Source organism: Cottoperca gobio, chromosome 23 (assembly GCF_900634415.1).
Source record: "Cottoperca gobio chromosome 23, fCotGob3.1, whole genome shotgun sequence".
NCBI lineage: Eukaryota > Metazoa > Chordata > Actinopteri > Perciformes > Bovichtidae > Cottoperca > Cottoperca gobio.
In genome coordinates, this window is record NC_041377.1 from 1,857,856 (window position 1) to 1,879,103 (window position 21,248).

General features: G+C 43.1%; 1 protein-coding gene across 4 annotated transcripts in view; it reads right to left on the minus strand.

The window, feature by feature from the left end:
* The window catches only part of syt1a (synaptotagmin Ia), a 119,891-nt gene that overhangs the window by 19,665 nt on the left and 78,978 nt on the right, over positions 1 to 21,248 (minus strand). For 2 of the 4 annotated variants that reach the window (XM_029461593.1, XM_029461592.1), the window contains exons 3-5: positions 12,102 to 12,299; positions 3,819 to 3,991; positions 1,112 to 1,237 (exon numbers count right to left, since the gene is read on the minus strand). In XM_029461593.1, the coding sequence (XP_029317453.1) occupies positions 1,112 to 1,237; positions 3,819 to 3,991; positions 12,102 to 12,270 (468 nt within the window). In that variant the 5' untranslated portion in view covers positions 12,271 to 12,299. Of the gene's footprint in view, positions 1 to 1,111; positions 1,238 to 3,818; positions 3,992 to 12,101; positions 12,300 to 21,248 lie in introns of those variants that run through there. The other 2 variants (XM_029461594.1, XM_029461595.1) reach the window with 2 other exon arrangements.

The following is a 21,248-nucleotide window of genomic DNA, read 5'->3' on the forward strand; positions in this document are numbered from 1 at the left end:
ATTTGCACGAGCCTCAAAGCCTAAAAACGTTTCCTTTAAACGTGTCCGTGACTGAAAGTGGGTCGGATGAGCGGCTGCTTCTTTAACTTCAAGAAGGCAGCCACAGTGGCAATGAGCCAAGCTCGGCTTCTCCCGGGTCCCTGTCACAAAGTGTGAAAACTGTCATCCTTTCATTACACTTTGGCTCCACAGTGGAGCTTATTACCAGCGTAATCAAGAACCTCAAATACCTCATAGAGAGACCTGTCGGTGCCTCCCACCACATGACGGATCTCTGTGAAATGTAATAGTGTCCGCATAATATCCCTTTTTATGAAATGACTCAATACTTCTCTAAAAGAAATAAGGGCCTGGATGACTGAACACTACTGGTGTTGAATGTTATTAGCGTCTGTGAGTCTACAGTCTGAGCATCGGTGAATATTGCACAGGTTAAGTCTGAAACAGATTGATTTCTGGAGGGAACTGAATTGGAACATTTTTGTGCGATCAAAGTGTTTTTTATTGTGTAGATAAGGGAGATGTTCTTATCCCAGTGTGTGACTGTGTGTGTGTGTATAGGGGCAGTGTTGCTGTCTAATCTCTAGCTGTCAGTTCTGTTTATAATGGGGAGTTAGCTAGCCCAGTGAGGGACAGCACTGTGTTCACGCACCGTGTCTATTATCTGTCACACAACATCTGCCGCCAGGAAGTTGATGTGCTTCCTCATTCTGCTTTTTTTTTTTTTTTTTTAAACTCAGCCGCTGGAACAAATAAAGCAGATGGGTATCTGCAGGGTCTGTTTTCAATCATGTAGAAAGAAGAAAACAAAATCAGAGGCAAACTAACTCCCAATAGTGCACTGTATCTTTTACAAGGCTCAGCAGCGAATGCACAAACTCCACCACCATGACATCCCTGTGCTCTCAAGCTTCAGTGGCCAAACCGTGTTCACAGCAGTGGTAACGCAAACATAAGGTTGAATGTTGTGCAAAACCTGGGTTGGGTCCTGTTTAATCTCTGGAGAGATGAAAAGTTGGACCCCCTCAGAAGTTGGGTGTGACCATACTTACGAAGGAGGACCGTTCGCAACAACGACACACACAGGGAGATTCGGAGAACAGATCCTTACCGTGTTCTCTGTGAAATTGTAATCCAGGGAGTATTGTAATTTGCCCAGTTTCTGGTCCTCCTTGGGCTCTTCCTCTTTCTCCGTTTCAGTCAGCCCTGTCTCTGCATCCTCCTCATCCTTCAAGGCCTGAAGGAGACACCCACCAAGAGTCAGTGTCGCCCGTTTGTCGCTGGTGCTAGCAACCAGCCAGCCGTTCCCCGCCCAGGTCCTGCCAGTGGACCTACTCCTGTAAAAGCTGCCACTTGTTTTATGGTGTGTAAGGAGGAAAACGGGGGTGGGGGGGGGGGGGGGGAAGCAAGCACTAAAACAACATAGCAGTTAACACCAGGACATGCTCTGTGATGCACTAAAGCCCCGGACCTGGTCCCCAGATGATGCTTTTCTATCAATCTCTGGGTATGTCTGTCTGAAGGGAAGAAAGGGTCGCCAGAGATGAGAGCAACGGGCAGGCATTAGAGGAAGAGGGAAAGTAGGGTAGAGAGACATAGAGAGAGGACAGAAAGAAGGAGAGAGAAGATGCTTCCGGAAAAGATCACAGTAAGACAATTCCCTTGATGTTATTTCAGGCAGATCAAGTCTCTGGCAAAAACACATGTCAACTGGGAAGAGTCTGAAGTGGCAGAGAGAGAGAAGTGAAGTTGCTCTTTCGCTAGCCTGGCACTGAGGTAAGGGTAGCAGGGGGTGGCATTGGGGGGGTGGGGGTAGAGGAGGGGTTTGTTTTAAGACCAACATGCGATTGAAGAGGCAAAGACTAGCTCTCAAGGTCATTCATTCAGCGTCAAAAGTTGCCTTCCAAGATGTCTCTTTCGTTAGGCATGCAGAGCATTCTCTGTTCAAACCAGTGCTCTCGCGTTCCCCATTCTCCAAATCTGGTTACGCCCTCAAGACACAGTCGCATTGTCATCATAACCCCTAAAGCTTTCATGTTATCCCCTACGCCGATGGTAGCTAGAAGCATCATGCCAGCGGTGGGTGGGTAGGTGTTGGTAAAAGGGGTTGTAATGTACATCAGGCCCTGCTCCTATTAGTTTGTCAAGTAGCTCATGTGAAAGCAAAAGGCTGAACAACACTGATTGGTTTTTTAATTTTCCGCTGAGCCGCTTTGGTCTCTGCCTTTTGGGAGCAAATCCGAATCGAGTGGTTTTCAGGTTTTCTTTGACACGTGAAAAATGAAGCCGGTAAAATGATTGAGGAAGTAAAATCGTGTAATTCATATGGTTTTATAAGGTTAATCCCATTTGTCCGCATCTGTGCTCCAGGAAGTGCACGATCTGTTCTGTTGACAGATGCGAATGGAAATCCCGCCGTACGTCAAAAGAACATTTACCCGTAGAGCCTCTCAATCATTCTACGTTTGCTCGCTGCCTCGTTTGAAATGTAAATTCAAGATTCAAAAGGCAGAGAGACTTTAGCTTGGCACACAAATCAGCATGGTTCAACCTTGTCAATGCATTGCACCCAGTGTTTCTTTCATACATATATATGTGCATATGCAGGTCGTACACACATATATACAGTAGATATACATGTACTGTATGCATAGTTACATATATTTGGTTCTATGGGAGTAAGTTGTTGTCAAGAGGCTTTAAAAAAATAAACATCAGAGCAGCAGGCTTAAGAAGATCCAACAGCAATTGGGAACCTACCGCCAGTGACCATCCCGAACAGTCATCAGACACAACACAGATAAGGAGGACATAGAAGGAAGAAACACAAATTAAAACAACCACACACAGGAGTTAACACACCAGAGTCTGGGCACACCAGGAGAAATGACCGCTCGCAAATGGTAGATTCACCGATCTCAGAGATGAGGTTTTAGGGCGACCGATACGATTCGTTCTTGATTGATGACTATTTGAAGATAAAGAAGGAACCAGAATGTTAGAAATGAATGAGAAGTCTCCTCTAGCAAGCACACGCTGTTAAAGCTCTGCTACATAATAAAATAACGTTGAACTTATGCTTTCTTCTACAAAACGTAATGAAGTATGACAACAGTGTCTACATTTTGAATCCACCTCTGATAGCAGACGGGGGTTTCACCTGAGGACGGCGGTGTAATGATTCTGTGTGCAAACTCCAATTTGAAGTGTCGGCGTTTCATTGCTTCCCGTTCGGTACCGTTACATTGCGTCGCGTTTGTTTATGGTTTGGTGGTGTCATTTCTCTGGGTGGATACCACTTCATTACACGGCAAACGTTACTCACACTCTTCAACATGTGAGCAGGTCCTCATATGACAAAAAGAAACATTCACAGGAACGAAAAGTAGGAGGAAAAAAAAAAGAGAGATTGGAAAACTCTCTTCAATCTGAAGCCATTTAAATGTCTTCCATTAACTCTCCTGTAGTTAGACTGAGTTCTTGTTTTAATTTAAGATATCACAGTAAGTAACACTGTATGAATCTCTTAGGCAACAATTAATACATTAGACATACAGAATAAATAAGTACAGTAGCAGACATTTCGTTAAAAAGGTCTACGATCGTCCTATTTGCAGTGAAATGACGCAGCATTAGAAGCACTAAAGTTACAGCAGAAAATCTAAAAACACTCAACAAATAATCCTTAACTGCTAGTGTAATGTCATGCACAGAGGATCCAGCGAAAACAAACGTTTGGGCAGTAAGTCTGCATTAAACTAGCTTGTAGGAGGGAATATGTTTCTGAATTCTAAGCAACACAAGTTCAAAGTCTTTACCTCGGTTTTGGCTCCATCTTTGACGTCCATCATGTTGATGGCATTCTTGCCCTTGTCTTTGCCCTTCTTTTTGTTTTTCTTCTTGAATATCCATTTTTTGCAGACGCAGAAGCAGCACGCTAACACCAGAATGATCGCCACGAAGGCAATGGAGACAATGGCCCATGATGGCACTAGGGGGGAAAGAGCAAACGTGGAAGAGTTTGCATTAAACGTCTGGGAGAAATAAAACGTTGCTGCACCTTGCAGGGGAAGAAAACAACTTTGATTATACCAACTGACTGAGGGGAGATAAAAGCAGGAACACGCCTGTGCCTGCACAGTTGGCTCACACCGGATCAGCACCTAAGCAAACGCCCGGCTCCATCAAGAAGTGGCAGACTCCTCACGATCGGTCCTGACTAGCAGGACAAGACTCGATTGAACAGCTTCGGCCAATTTAGGGGAAGTAACAGATGTTGGCATTTTCCACTTGCCATTTAGACAAAAGATTCTCAGGCGGCTGACATTTCACGGCAATCACCGGCAACACAGAACTTGCCGGGACAGAGAGCGGTGGTAATTTTGCAGGGTGGGCTTAAGAGCCATTAACAGTGAAGCGACCATGACAAGCCAATAATGCAGTTAAATCAAACAGATTCACAGGGTTTGACACACATTGTTCACCTGCCCTCTACTCCTACATTACCTTTAACAAACAGTATGAAAAGAGTCTTTTGTGTTGAGATTTAAGGCTTAGAATTCTTTACAGACAGTTTTAAATGAAATCCTTTCTCAGAAGGCAGAAGAAGAAAAAAAAGCCCAATCTCAGTGGTTAAATTAAACCTGGACATTTAGAGTTCAATCCAGTGGAAGTTTAAGAACAGACGTAACAAGAGTCTCTTTAATTTACAATTATCTGATCCTGCAGTCATATAATCAATTCTCCAGTAATCATGTTCTCGTCAAAACAGAGTGTGTGAAAAGAGCTGAGCGTGCCCGACCAATCACTTTGTGTCATAAAGAGTCTTGAAACAACTTCTTTTACTTTGTGACAACGCCACTTTATTGTGGTGTGTTTATGCCAAGAGCCAACTCCTCCCTGATGGTGCATTCAGTTGCCTGCGGGAAAGTGGGAGAGATTTAATCATTAATCCAGTGGTTCCCAAAGTGGCCTGCTAGCATAACATGGGCAAGTTTGTGACAGGGCTCCCAGGGGGGAAATATATATATATATAATCTATAAAATAATGTCTGTTGATATCTAATAGAGGTCTTCATACCTCTCCTGCACGATGTTCAAACTTTTTCTTCAAATCTTTCAGTATACGTGTATATTTGCAAATAAATAAACACAAAATATTTAAGACGCCACGGACACCAAGTGGATCAATGTCAATTATCAGTTTTACATTTAAATTTGAGGAAACTAAATGCAATTATGTTACGCTGCTCAGTTATATTTCTATGATTAAAAGAGGCATATAATAGTTGTTTTCCTCCAACATATGTTGCTGCTCTGCTGTTTGGAGCCGACTGGAGAAATTGGACAACCAGCAATCAACTCGGTCACCTACAGACCGTCAGATACTCCACAACACAGCGACGGCTCTAACAGCCTGCTGCCAACACACACACACACACACACACACACACACACACACACACACACACACACACACACACACACACACACACACACACACACACACACACACACACACACACACACACACCGATCTCAACTAGAGCAGACAGATAATGCTCCCTGGTGCATGTGCACAGCTACAGTATACACCACACACACAATCATCGAAGGAGGAGGGGAGGGGTAGCTGAGAAACAACATAAAGTGTATGTGGACTGAAAATAATGACACCTCGCAACAGACTTCTCCCTTCAGCAGTCATAATCGTGGCTCCTTCATTTCACTCAGCAGACACCAAACACCTGGCAGCCCTCCCCTCATTTTAATGGAGAGGAATAACAGATAAATGAGGCAATTTTAGGAGCATGTTTTTTTTGTATTATCTGTGATTTCTACTCTGAAAAGCAAAATGGAATCCTTCTGACTGAGGCCATTTGGACCGCCACATCTGAAAAATATGCAATACTGAAGAAACAAATAGGAAAGAATCCGTCTTCTTCTCTAGAAAACAGTGTTCACGTCAAGGGTCATTTTCTTTTTTAGCAAGAAACCTAATGGTGGTCATAAATCCAACCAGCCAGCAGATGAAATAAGCCCGGTTCTTTGAAGACTTCATTTGGAAAACTCTAAAAAAGACCCATCAAAACAGAAAAGTACATTTCATATTTCACTCTGGGGTTTTTGCTCACCAGCATTCAGCTGTGGTTCCTTCGCCACGGTCCGAGGTGAGAGAGAGAGGGAGGGAGAGGGAGAGAAAAATCGATGCTCTGTTGACAAAATCAATAAGCACTCTCCTCCAAGGAAAAACAGTGAGTGATGCTCTAAAATAACTTTAGGATCTACAGCTCTGGCCTCGCCCCCGGAGCGTGACACTGGATGGGACCAGTTTACAAAGAGCCATCCAGAAGTGACTGTGGGTCAGGTAGTCTGTCGGACAGCTTGGATACAAAGAGACTCAAAGTTTCTATATATAAAATATAACCCCAGTGACCTCTAACCTCGGACAAAGTAGGAGCATTGCTTTCTTATTCCTCAGAGTACACTGAGGCACATTTCAGCTTTTACCCCCCACATACAAATGCAAACACGCGGTAAAGTCACTTTAAAGTGCTTATGTCACTCTATTCTCTATGATGGACTGCCATTCAGCCAGTTACAGTAGAGTTCCACGCATGAAGCCAGCCCTTATCTTAGCCCTCACGCGTGCGTCTTCCAGTGAAAGGCACTTCTGTGTTCCTTAATTAAAGATACCTGAGTCCCAGAGAGCAATAAAAGCATCCCCTAATTAACTACATTGTGTGAGTCTCTCTCTCTCTCTAGAGACACAGGACTGGAGTGAGAACGTGAAAGAGAGAGCGAGAGGGATTATTGGTAGCATGCAGACTGCACTTCAACTCCCAGCACTTATCTCTTGTTCCGCCGAGCTACATGGCATGGAAAATGGAGGTGGGCTGCGCATGATGAAATCAATGTTTGCTGTTCCTCAAGGCTGAAATCACTTCGCAGCACTGCCATTGAAATAGTATGGCACCAGAGCACTGAGAGGCATTCAAAGTACGTTAGACGCCGAGTGACATTTACTGTACTGGACTTTATTGTAGACCTTCCGTGTGTGGAACAAAGCACAGAAAATAACCCTACAAAGTTGATTTAGTAGCTCAACCTCGTGTCGAAGCCACAATCCCTTCGGATTCTTGAACTCATATTACTTATTAGAACACAGGATGTGTTCCTGGCATGCCATCAGATAACAATGGCATCATAGAGTGTTGCATGACTCTATTCAGCGGGAGAACAGGGAATATAATTTGCCACAAAACCTCAGAGCCCAACTGATCAGAGCTCTGATGCACCACAGCGCTGGCTTCCCTCAGAAGGGCTTATCCCATCTTATTGTTGAGCTGGTCAAAGCGCAGCGACCTTAGCAAAAAGATAAGTTTCCCTTGCTGACGTCTTGCATCCTTTAAAGATACTGTCGGTGTTCTAAGGTCATTGCATAGACAGTAAGAGAAGAGATTCACATGTAGGTCTACGAGTCATTCCTCCAAGTAAAGATCATCCAATATACATCAACTTCACAGAGAACACATGTCATCCACAGGGCAGGGCCACGTGTTATACACTCTGAGAATAAGACCCAAGTTGTAATAAACTTGCCACTTACATTGATGGATACTTCAAAATGTATGTCATAAAGATGGAAGCCAGTCGTGTTAACATCTGTTCTGACTCAACAAAAGAGAAGTTCTGTTGCACTTGTCCTCCTCTACATCCCTGGTAATAAATAGCACTTTACATTTGACAGAAAGCTTTTATGAACGGGATAGAATTTGATGGATACATTTAAATGTGTGTGTGTGTGTGTGTGTGTGTGTGTGTGTGTGTGTGATACTGCATCTGGGTTATATCCACTTCCTGCAGCCCACACTAATCTAATGTGACAGGACCCTGTTGGTCAATTAACCTTGACATTATATCTTGTTATGCTTATGAGAGCAACGCTCTGTCCGCGCCCTTTCCCTGCTATGGCTTATTTAAGCAAACAATCTGCCTGCAGCGTGGAGCATCTTACACCTCTCTGCAACAATGACCGGCTACACAGAAAAAGGATGATAATGAAAACTGTATTCAAAAGCTCCCTTTGTTTCTCCTCTGGTACCAAAAGAAAAAGGACTGGTCTATTATTATTATTATTATTATCATCAGAAAGACCAATGGGCACAATGTATTTACTGGAAATGCGGCGGCGCTGCACTAACATGCATTAGGAGGATTTACAACAGATCTAATAATGACACGAGATGGAAGAGCACTGATTATAATTTCGAGGCACAAAGAACCCCCTTCGAGTACACAAGCTTTTCATTTCCAATGTATATTTGACTGTTTTCAGCCACAGTGAACTGACATGTCTCACTAACTACTGGATGGATGGATTGATTTGGAACAGGGGCCATTTATTAAAAGGGGGCAGTCTTTTCAGCTCTCTATAAGAAAGGTTGTTAATATCCAGCAGCCAGACAGTATAAGTATTATCAAATGAAATAAAAAAAAACTGACTGTTGCTCATATTCAGCTATTTTTGAGTGTTTGTAGGCGGAGAGTTATGACAAACAGCACGCATAAGTCATCATGTTTACAAAAGCTCCAGCGCAGAGACTCATAACATATATTTGAACCTCCAATTCTGACAAAATCACCGAGAAGACGGGCGATCTGTTTCCCATCTGTTGACTGAAGACTATTGTGCTGGTTGAGACTGCTCCGGCCTCTAATGGTGTCTCATGGCAGGAAAACGTTTGCAAAGCTGGGGCCCACTGATAAAAAAACCCAAACAAGAAGCACATTTATGTATTTTACTGAAATGTCAATGGCTTGTCTGTCATCTGGAGTGATGGCCGGTGGAGGCTGCAGTCGTGGATCAAACAGCTTCTGCGCTCAGAGGTTAATTGTTATCGGGAAGTGAAGCCGCGTTTAGAAAACTTATAAGGAAATTCAATACTACTGGTTTCCTTGGAGGCAACCGTTCCGTGAACGTCTTTTCTTGAGTTTTGTACTGTTGGGTCAGACAAAGAAAGCAATTTGAAGGCGTCACCTCGAGCTCTGGGAACTTGTGATGGACATTTATACAGCAATTCTATAGACTAGCAATTAACAGATTAATTAAGAAATGCTCAACAGAATAATTGTTAGTTGCTGCCCTACAGCGCGTAACAAAACAGTCTCTTTACGAGGAAACCTGAGGTGAGATCGCTACTTTGTGCAAAAATGGAAAAAAAAGCACAGTGAATGCAGAGAGACTGAAAGTCTGCTGGCTTTTGGATGCTTTGCGCCATGAGCCAACAGACGGGGCTGAGGCAATCTCCCCTGCTCAGAGATGTGTCCTGCAGATCCTGATGGACAGAAATTCAGCAAAAAAGTTAGGCTAGTCTGACAGCCCCATGCGACCAGCCTCAAAGCCTGCAGGGCTTATACTGGATTATAAACCCAACAGAAAACCTTGTGCAGAGCTTCTCCTCTTGCATATTTCTTGTCAAATCTGCCGCCTGACTCTCTCCACACAGTATCGATATTCCACTCGGGGCATTCATCGTCATCTTGGCAGCACTGGGGAGCAAACACTGCTTTTGATTGAGGGGATGAGGTGAGAAAACAGTCATTTAAGACCCTGCGTAACACACAGGCATGCTTTGGGGGAAGCGCTCAGCTCTCAGCCTCGCGTAGACAAAAGAACTCAACATTTATTAATTTTTTTCTCCAGGTTACAAAGTCAAAACTAAAGATGATGTGAGGAAGTGGTCAGGATTGGGCTACATGTGGTAGGAATAGCAATAATATCAACCTCTCTATGTTTAGATTTCTGCTGAATGCTGATCCCCTTGGATCTCCAGGCAGGGCTTTATCCTGGATGACAATAACATTCTCTTAATACTTATTACTGCAAACTTCTCCAGGTAAAAACATGCAGTTGTGAAAGTATTTGGTTGGAAGGTTTGGTGATGAAAGAGCAGGATGTGCTTTGTTATGTGGGAATTAGGAGACGGTTTTGTCTAAAAGGCACAAGTAAGACAGAAAAACCTAAGAATCTAACGGCGAATGATAAAGCCAGCTATGCATAATTTAGCATTTTATCATGTCATGTCATTTGTTGTTGACTCGAGCAACAAAATGAAAGACGCAGTACATTCATTTGTTCACCTGATTCACTGGAAGTCTTTTATGAAAAGCCAAAGGTAACACTGGTGTTGGCTTGTATGTCATCGACAGAAGTTCACTTGCACATGAATCATTTTTTTGTCATGGAAACAGTAAAATCACACTGAGTGGTTTGAGTGGTTTGAGTGGTTTGAATCACAGGGAGTGTAATTATAGACGCGACACGTGTAGTTGCAAGGCTACTGAAAAACTGCAAAAGGAGTGCAAACTAGTGTATTTAAACAAAGATATTTTTCAAATATTCAGTGCATTAATGTCTTTCTGTCGTTCTCGTTGAGTTGTCGTTGTTAGACACACCTGTGATCTCAGAGTCTTTTGGCAAGGCCCTGTCACACATGTCCGTATGGAAGAAACGTAAAACGTAAAGTCCAAATACGTCATTTAAAGTGAACGTATACAGATACGCATGTCTAACCTATTGATATTGTATCACTTACTAATACAAAATGTATCAGACGAATACCCAACGAATGCATAACGTATAGGAAAATATGGCGTATACAAAATATCGGCAACACGCTGGTGTACGTGGATATAAGGTAAGGTATAAGTAGTATTCGTTAAGAGCAGGCGGTGTTACGCTGGGGTGCGTTGTTGAACGCTGATGTTTTGACATTAGCATGTTCAAAATGACCGGACGTACCCGACGTGTGCTTCATAAGATATGCAGACGTTACGTTACGTTAGACATACGTCAATACGGAATACGTAGGTGAATATTTACCTACATAAATATAGTACGTAAATACTTACCTACGTAAATATAGTACGTGAATACTTATCTACGTAAATATAGTACGTAAATACTAACCTACGTAAATATAGTACGTAAATAGTAACCTACGTAAATATAGTACGTAAATACTTACCTACGTAAATGTAGTACGTAAATAGTAACCTACGTAAATATAGTACGTAAATACTAACCTACGTAAATATAGTACGTAAATAGTAACCTACGCAAATATAGTACGTAAATACTTACCTATTTAAATATAGTACGTAAATACTTACTTACGTAAATATAGTACGTGAATACTTACCTACGTAAATATAGTACGTAAATACTTACTTACGTAAATATAGTATGTGAATACTTACCTACGTAAATATAGTACGTAAATACCTACGTGACTACGTTAGAGGAACGTTAGATATAGGCTACGTCGGCTGACGGTGAATCTACAGCCAATTTATTGATAACGAGTGGATAACCTATTCCTACCCTACGTTAAGATGATGCCTGACGACGGAGTAACTTATTAAACGTGTTTCTACGTACAGCTAGCGTTCAGCATGTTAGCCGCTCTCCAGCATCAGCATGACGTGAACCAGATGGCACTTTTCCAGCTCCGTTGTCCAGACGCTCTGATACGTTTTAAATAAGTAAGTGATACGCTATCAATGTTTGACATACGTATAATAATTTGTTATGTGTTCGTTATGTATACGTCAGCTACAACACCGCTGTGGAGAAGTTGGACGTATTTGGACTACTTTTCATATACGCCGGCATGTTTCTGCCATACGGAGCTGTGTGACAGGGCCGTGTGTTCTGCCGTATCGTCTGAGTCCTTCGAACGATCACAACTTACCCTTAATTTATATCAACCTATTGCCGATATTTCGTATGCGGCGGCATACGTTTCTGCCATACGGAGCTGTGTGACAGGGCCTTTACATACAGTGCATGTGTGTGATAACCATATAAAACACTTCATCAACTTGTTTTATATTATAGGATTCCTTATTCATCACCACATCTATCTTAGTAAGAAATGAATAATGTCAGTCACAAATACTTGAGTCATGCGGTTGTTGAATACCAGTTAATTTTTGGCATTTATAATTTAAGAAATTACAAAAAGTATTCGTGGATGATGGACGTAGTTGCTGCGTAACTTCTCGCCTGTTATTCTGCAGAAGGGAGACACACTCACATGGGATTTTGTTCAGCTCGTTCATGAACTTGTCCTTCAGCTTGGAAAAGGCCTCGTCCTTCTCGCCGGTGCCGGCCATGTTGGTGGTGTTGGAGCCGGCTGTGTAGGAGGAGGCGGTGGTGGGCTCGGGCGCCGCCGCAGCCAGTGCTTCCCTCCGACTCTCATTCATTGCGGCGATGCTGGGCAGCCAGGCAGATACTGGAGAGTGGAGAAAGAGAAAGACGAAACAGAGTGGGTTTATCTTTCTTTTTTGCCGCTGTGACAGATGCATGTCAGAAGCAGCTCGCTCCCCTTGTCAGATGACTGAGTTGACGCAGACCGTGTGAGCAGCTGCTGGCTCAGGCTGGGTAAACATCAGCTGGGGTCCAGAATGAATTGGCCAGCACGCTGAATTCAGAACAAAGCTACTCACTCATTGCTTAAACTCCAGATTAGCATCACAGAGCAGAGATAAAAATGATTATTTATGACTGTCATACAACACAGGCACTAAATCTCTGGCTACTGGCTTAATTGAAATTCTGGGCTCTTAGAAGTCAAGCGAAAGTACAGTAAATAATGTAGTGCAGGAGATTAATCGTCCACTATCTTATCACACCGAGCAGGTGTATTTACTTTGTGAGGGGGACGAAGGAAAGCTTGTATCACTTACATTAACCAGTGCTTTGTGTCACTGTGTGTGTGTGTGTGTGTGTGTGTGTGTGTGTGTGTGTGTGTGTGTATCTCGCAGCCTGAACATGTTAGTCATCACCTCACAAAGAACATGAACTTTCCACATGATTTCCATACGGCCTCAGGACAACACAAGTACTTACTCACAATATATTACTATGACACTAAAGACTCTTTGGCTTTATGGTGTCTTAAGTACTCATTATATACTGATATATATAGTTTAAAGTGTGTTAAACTCATCATCACAATGTCTTGATTTCTCTGAGAAGCCGTCCAGAACGTAAAGAGATTCCAATCATCTAATCGATTCCTCAACATACATACTTGATCCAGCTCTAAAGGCAAACTGTGTAACCACGTATGTAGTGGGGGATACATAATTAGTAAGCAGAGGCATCTTTCCTTGATCTTCTGTGTACTTGTGCACTACTTAGTATCTTGACACAAGACTGTCGGTGAAGCTGCTGCTCCGTGACAAATGCACTGCAGACAGGAACTATTTATTGTCCACTCTTTCTGTGCAGGTTGTAATTTGGCTCCGTCACCATAGCAATCTAAGAGGATAATGGCACACTAAAGTGTTAGAGTTGTTCCACTAGTACACAGTGAAGGTTGATGGCCTAATCATCCTCCCTTGCCACAGTACAGTACTCATTAAACTCACATTTTCCCCACGTATAGTTGTGTTTCATAAAGGGCATTGCGCCGGGGCCCGACAGAAAGGTAATTGAAAAATCTAAATGTTACCGTCAAAACGTCCTTTAATGATATTCGTCTTTTAACCCTTGAAGAGCCGAGCACAAAATGTGCAGCCTAACATAACCCTAAAACACACGAGGGGAAAAGGAAGCTTCGGAGCTTCTAATACAAAGGCAGCGAGACGATTTCAACTGAATCACAGCGGAGGGAGGGAAGATCATTTCTCATTCTCTGTACTTTCCCAGAATTCCCGGCCGATCTGGGGGATTCAGTCTGGCAGCCAGCCACGACCCCGTTTCTATACAATCTAGGTTATTACTGCGGAGACTGGTGCCAGCAACAACAAAGCACACTCATCTGTGCAAACGTGAAGGATTGTTTTTGGGAAATTATTTATTATTTTATGACATGGTAGTTGGATCCAAGGGGCAATGCGGAAAAAAGGCAAAGCCAAAAAACTGTCAAAAAGGGTACATCTGGAGTTACAAGAGGATGTAAACTATGTTTAGGTTTGATGCTACATTGATATCAAACTGAGCATACAGTGAATATGGACTGTGGACTGGGAAAGGGACATTTACAGAGTTTGAAAGGTTCTTTGGGGGGGGGGGGGGGTGTGTGTGCATGGATGACATTAATGGACACTAATGCACACTGCAATTTTCTCTATCAGTAAATCCTGCATATCTATCAAAGAGCAGAAAGACTCGGGGATGATTGATGTGTCCATCAAACAAACATACTGCAAAAAGCCGTATTAGTTATCGATGACGTCTAATATGTATTTGTAAAGTTCCACTATATGTAGAATCGTCAGCAAATTAAATCTAAAAAACAGAGCATCAAAGAACCAGAGGCAATACGATTATTCAAATTCAAATTCAAACACCGGCTGGAGGAGACGAATAGTGACGTAATCCCTAAAAACACTGCGTGAAGCCTCGGCAGAAGATGCGGTACATTATTTCTGATGTTGGTGTGTGAATACAGACATACAGCTGAATCAACTGTACGGTGACTCATGATATGTTCTTGGTTTTCTTAGAGGAAAAGTTCATATAACTGTAAGACTTGCTTATTTGGCCCCAATTATAAGAAAACCAGGGTTTGTAAACAGAAGTCACACAGACTAACAAGTAGCTCTTTAATTAGACCCGTCATTCCTTCAGGTTACTGGCAGCCAAACAAATCGGATTATCTGCTTCAAGGCTTAAAAAATCCACTTAGTTTATTTCCAGTTACCTGTACGCTCTAGAATACCCAAGGATTGGTGGAAAAATGACAATATGATGTGATAACTTCATTGAAGGAAGCTACACGGCTGAGTTTACATGTATCAGAGGCAGAATGCTGCTGAGGTTCTGCCAGCAGGCGAGCAGCGAGCACGGCCCTGTAGAGGCCATTTAGGCTGGCCGACAGCGGCACAACTGCTAGCTGGGACAATTAGCCACCAGAAAAGGGTACAAAAGGCAACCGTTGCCAACACAAACAACTGACTGTAATATACAATATATGTGGCAGCGTTTATATCTTGGTAACAGTAGCTAGACAGCAAAGCTAATGGCTGGTTGGTGACGAAGGTTCACGGTTTTGCTTGCGCCTTCGCAACACTTGATCATTAACTGTTCAGCTGTCACGTGTTGAAAGAGAACATGTAATGTCAGCTGTATTTGCACATGATAAGGATGTTATAGGCTAACAACCAGGTAAACATCCTCACTGCCTGAAAAGGGCGAGTTGAGGGTTTGCCTTGATGATCCTCACTTGTAGATATTGTGGTTTTAGTTTTAATTGGCAGTACTTTCATGCAATTAGCGCCAACATGTTCCTGTAAGCTAAACATAATGACTGGTTGTCCTATTTCATCTCCTCTGATGTTCAGTCCAGCTCGTACAGACATATTAATATCCGACAGCCTTGTTTATTATCCTGCATGTAAGTAATGGCTGATAATTAGCAATCATTATCTTACACAGTTCTCCTGTACTTGAATTTTCCGTTGCGAACATTTGTTGCCACTGCTTTTAGTTTGTCTTACAGAAGAATTACTAAATCGTGGACATTCAAGGCTTTTTACAAGTGTAGAAATGTCCCATCAGCACAACAACGCCGCAGTTCAGATCCCTTGTGTTGGTGCTGAACTCTGCGAGAAAGGCGGATTCACAACCGCTTCATGTTAACAACATCTTGGCATGACATGTCATGTAGCTAACTGCTGCAAGAAATACAGTAACTACTTTAGAAAAACAAAACCTTTAACATAAGCAAGAAAAACACGACTCAGTAAAGAGAATTTAACTTTATGTAAAGAGTGGCAATGAACCTTCTCCTGCCGTGAACAAAGCTGCCATGGGTTACCTCGCCCCTCTCAACCTCCCCCTTTGTTGCACGGACGCCTACGCATGTCCATGTTCACTCAGCCTCTCTTTGGTCTCCCTTTGAAATGCTGCAAGGTTAGTGTGGGCGCTGAGGCATTGAGAGGCACGCTTGGCAATGACAGATACTTGAACACAGGCGAGGACTTTCGGGGAGCACAATGATGCTCTGCAGAGTGCACGTGGACGGTCTCCTCTATAGACAAATAATTGATCGGGCCCGGAGGGGGGGGGGGGGCACATGGGCTTATCGCTTAATATTTCCAAGTGAGCTCATGTGACGTGAGGGAAATGCAAACGTGATAGCTTACCATTCCAATTGTAAATGACACCATTCCAGTGAATTACAGACCTTTCGTGCATCTGAATGAAATAATGTTCTTTGCTTTTAAATAACATCATTTTCCTCAGGGTCGAATAAAATGTCAAATGGAAGACCAAACCAAATGTGAGCGGTGTGTGTGTGTGTGTGTGTGTGTGTGTGTGTGTGTGTGTGTGTGTGTGTGTGTGTGTGTTGGACCACCCATGGAGTTATGCTTGCTGGCAAAAATGAAACATTACAATTCAGCTCATATTTGCGCCTTAATGGCTACTTTCACCCTTCAAGCACAAGAAGACAACTTTCATATTATCTTCATTTGCTTTCTGTAGTTCACCACAGGCAGTCCACTTAAAGAGCAAGTGGAAGACTTTATGTATCTTTATGGACACCCTGACAGCCTTGTTGACCTTTCCCCACCTCAACAAGAGCAGTCATCCCTGTGTAATCACACGGTCCATCCACTGCAACACAGATGTTCATATCTGCCCTGTCACTACTACGACCTACTTGCGAGACGAGCTTTAAAAGCAGCAAAGACGGCTGCAATTCAATCTTCCCACACTGCCACCTGTGGGCGATACACGCTAATTTGAGAAAAAGGATTAATATACATTTTGGAGACACTAGGGTATGAATTGATCTAACCTCACAGTCGCTCCCACCTTCACGACGCTGTGGGAGGAAATGCACTGCTTCTTCCCTCTTTCTTTCTTTGCTACAACCTTCTCTTTGGAGGTGTGTCGCTCAGGTGCAAAACCCCAACCCAATTACAGAGCCGCCAGATGGCCCAGCAGGTCCCCAACCACAGTGGGGAAGCTGGCTCACAGCTCCCTCTTATCACCGCTCTCTCTCTTGCTCTTGTGCTCTCTCTCCCTCTCTAACTGGGTCAGCTACCTCCCTCTATCCTTCCTGCCATCTCCATCATCTTTTCATGTTGCTTTTTTTCCTCCTCCACCAATGGATTCTTCTCTCCCCTACCTGGGCAGTACCATTAATAACCATTTCCACAGAGTAAGAAGACAATGGATAAATTAGGAGCTAACATGGAGATGTAAAAGATGCTACCCCCCCTTTTTCTTGACTTCAGATTTGGACGGCAGGTTTGGTAACGTGTGCATTGCTGTCATCCTCACTGGTTCCAGTTTTGGCCATCTTTCTCAGTGTGCCAGGTGTTATATCTCATGCTGTCTGAGGAAGTGACAAAGCTGCCAAAAATCAGCCCAGCCCAGGACTAATGACGCCCATTTCGTCATCAAATTCAATATATTTCCCAAATCACAGCTCGACCGTGCGGTACAGTAAGGAGAGCAAGACACACAGGCGGCCGTTTGCCAATATCCCTTCCCTCGCCATTTTATTGGGTTTCATGAGTTAATCACCCAGTAAATCACCAATTAAACCCATTTTATCAAGAATTATCTGCTAATTCTCACAAAATAATCTGGCAGTTGTTATATGTCAACCTAATTCAAACCAAATTGAATACATGTATGCACAGACACCACAGTGCAAAGGGAAGGAGACAGCATTACACATAGATGGGATTGGAATAAATAAATACCATCAAAAATAATTCAGCTTGGCGTCAAATGTAATAATTTAAAATTGCATCTGGGACATTTAGAGACAGCAAGTAATTCAAACGGGACTTTTTAAACAGGAGGAGACTAATAGTTGCGTCAAAGACTAATCAAAAGCAGCGAGGGACTCACAAACGCCGCCATCGTGCATGGATCAATAGTCTGGATCAATAGAGAAGCGCTTTGACTGAAGGAGCAAACGCAAATGAAGACTCTGCTCAGGAGTCTTCGGCAAATACAGGAGCCAGAAATAAGTGCACACGTATGATTATAATCCAGAATCAGTGGTTCATATCCCCTTATGCTAATAAAATCATATTATGTGCTTTCCACTTACACGTAACAGTCTTTATTACTTTGCGGTGAACAGTTGCTAAGAGATGTTAAAGCATTTGTAGGTTTGCTTAAAGCTCAAAGAATGAAAAGTTGAAAGTAATCCTCAGGAAGACACTAAGTGATTGCTTAGCAGATCTGAATAAACTAATAATCATAGCCAGGACACTTTTTTTGATCCAAAGGGAGCTCTGACAGTGTAATTACAAATAATGACACAAAATAGACGAAGCTAATTAAGACTTGTGTTTGCATACACAATAGAGCGCTGCATCAAACAATTATATTGAACTGGGGAGATATATAGCAGGTTAATTAGAATTAGTTTAGAGTAATAATGCTTTATAGACCGTTTCATTATCCAGTAGTTATGACTGGTAGAACAACAAGTGCCACCTCTGTGGTTCAAGCGAACTTGGTGAGAGCTGTATTTTACATTCTGCGCAAATGTACACTTTTACAGTAATATGGGCACATTTGAACAAAATAACGTCACTTCACTTTTGGAATAGCCATTATTTTCACCGAGTGGAAGTAAACTACAAATGATAAGGGGTTGAGTCTCCTCATAGCATCAGCAGATGGACTGGGCAGTATTTGGCAAGCGGTTTCTTAACGGCAACGAAGCAGTTGAGGGAAAAAGACCCAAACCAAAGTATGAGCTCGATTACTTTGTGTATCTAAACGTAACTAATGAGTCTGTTGGATCATCCTAGCAGAAAACGCTCTCAAGCGTAAAGCCTCAACCTGGGTTTATGAAGTCAACTGGCAGCAACACATGTTAAATATCAAACAATTTCAACTCAATAAACTGACACGAACATCCAAGAACAAAACTCCAAAACACTGTTGAATGGATGCAGGAGGAGGAACAGTGCAGCTAAAGTTTGGTTAGTGAACTGGCACATTCATTACTGGCTGTCAGTCAAGTATCCAGCACCATCTGCCGTACAGTCATTTGAGGATTTCCAGACACTGTGGTTCACACACACATACACACATTGGGCTCTTTTATGTATATAATAAGTCACGAAAATGATTGACAGGTGTGCTGCCTGCCGAGAACAGAGATAAGAGGAAGCTGAGGAGGCCCCGTGGCCACTTCCCCTTGTCCAATGCAGCCTCTTTACTCACCTGAAGCCAATCTCAGGGGGGGTAATGGAACTGGAAAAAAGTTATTAACCCCGCTTTGCAGCAAGGGCAGGACAGCTCTATTAAGCCAGTGCACAAAGATTCCCTCATTTTCAATTACTGCTTCGGAAACGCTGAGGAAAGTTAGAAAAAGTAGCTTTGTTGCTTGCCAGAGAGAAGGCCCCAGATCTCAGCAGCTCTTATCATCTACTAGTGTTACTCATACAGCGCAGGTCTGACACTCCGCCTGAGTTGTTGGTTCAGTCTATTTATCGGCACACCCACTGGAAAATGAGTCTGTCAGCCCGGGGCTCAATGAGAGGCTGGGGAGTAGAGAGGAGCGTAAAGTGTAGATGTCTTACATTTAGATGCTGAATCTGGCAATACATTGTGTTTCTATGATTCCTATCAAGACTGAATCACTAAAACAATTCTAAAAGAGCTTTCTGTAGGCAGCCCAGGTGCAAATACACCTTTCACGATTCCGCTTTAAGAGTCAAATTTGAAAATGTTTGCCTTTATGCTGATGACATCTGCATAATGAGCGATGACAGGGAAGTTAATTTCTTCATGCAAAGTGTCTTTTCTTCTGTCCTTGTTGTTGCTTTTCTAGGAGTATCATACATGTTTTGTTGTGTGTTTTGGGCGGCCACGTATAATTGCCCTCAAGGGGATGAATATTTATTTTTAATGACGGGTAAAAAGACACAGGAAGAGGCCACTATTCCAATTATTATTCCAATTATTTCACGTTTCCTTTTGGTGAACTAACACAATCATGCCTTCTCAAACCGCCGGCGCATCTCTGTGAGTCCGATCCATAGAAAGTGTCGGACTTGAGTAGCTCATAGCACACGCACTTACACTCCTTGATTTCCAATTTAAAAAGCAAAGCCTGCAGCAATGAAGAAAAAGTATTGTAAGGATTACTCTAACTGTTTGAGCATTTAGCTTTGGTTAGCCATCAAAGGGTCCATTACTCACAAATGACTCACACTAACTGCCGGGGATCTGTAACGGTCCACTGTTTCTTAGACGAACAACGGGGCTCAACCTCTGCAGTTGTCTGACTTGTTCTGTTTACTATGACTTTGACACATACAGTTTGAAGGAGCTTAAAAACCCACATTTAGCGACCGATAGCCCTGGTTGCGTGCTTAGTTGGCAGCGAGGCTGGAAGGGGCAGCGGGGAGTAGGTTGAGGGTCAGGGCTAATATAGCAGTGCCTGGGGAGTCGTGTCTGTTGGAATCAGTCTGATGTAGGAGGCGAGGCCAGGGGCCATGCTGCGTCTAGGTAGGTGAGTCATACAGATAAAGGGAGGCTATTTGCTCAACCACTTTCTGCCTCCAGGGTCACCCTTCAGAGAAATCTGCCCGGCGACCACTGGCTCTGTGAAGAGGCAGAACGTGAGTGACAGGGGTTTAACGGTCAAGGACTGACCCTTAGAGCAGGGTAACAGAGAGTTCTTCATTCTGTCCAGTAGAATGCGATTTAGGACTGTGCTGGTAACCCAAAATAAAAGGTTTTTTGATGTTCCATTTTCTCATTTGTACACCTAATTATGATAAGAAAGATATGAATGTTGTGGAGTGCTGTAGCTCAGGAACAACATCAATTAAATGCCTTCCACCCTCCAGCTGCTTCTTCTTCCCGCCCACTCCTACACGCCTCCCCCCGCACCACCCTGCCTCCCGCAGGGCTCATCCTCAGATAATCAGGAACTATTCTGTGAAGTTGGTACTTTACCAAAAGGCAGCAACTAAGTTCATAACAACAAAAGGTGTAAATACTAATAAAGACATGGTTGCCGTAAATGTTTGGAGGTCTGAGAAATGTCCATGAAGAGGAAGTGGGCTGTTCTCTTCCTGTTCCTTGTTTGTCGTAGCTGCGGTTGCAGTTGACGTAGCAGATGGAACTGCTGCAGTCCCACATTTCTTGTCGTAGCCTTTCGTCATTTTCTATGGCGTCCATGTAAAAAAGACATGTCCCCAGAGCCGCTCGTGTTCTCAAACAGACGGCCCTTCAAGTGCTC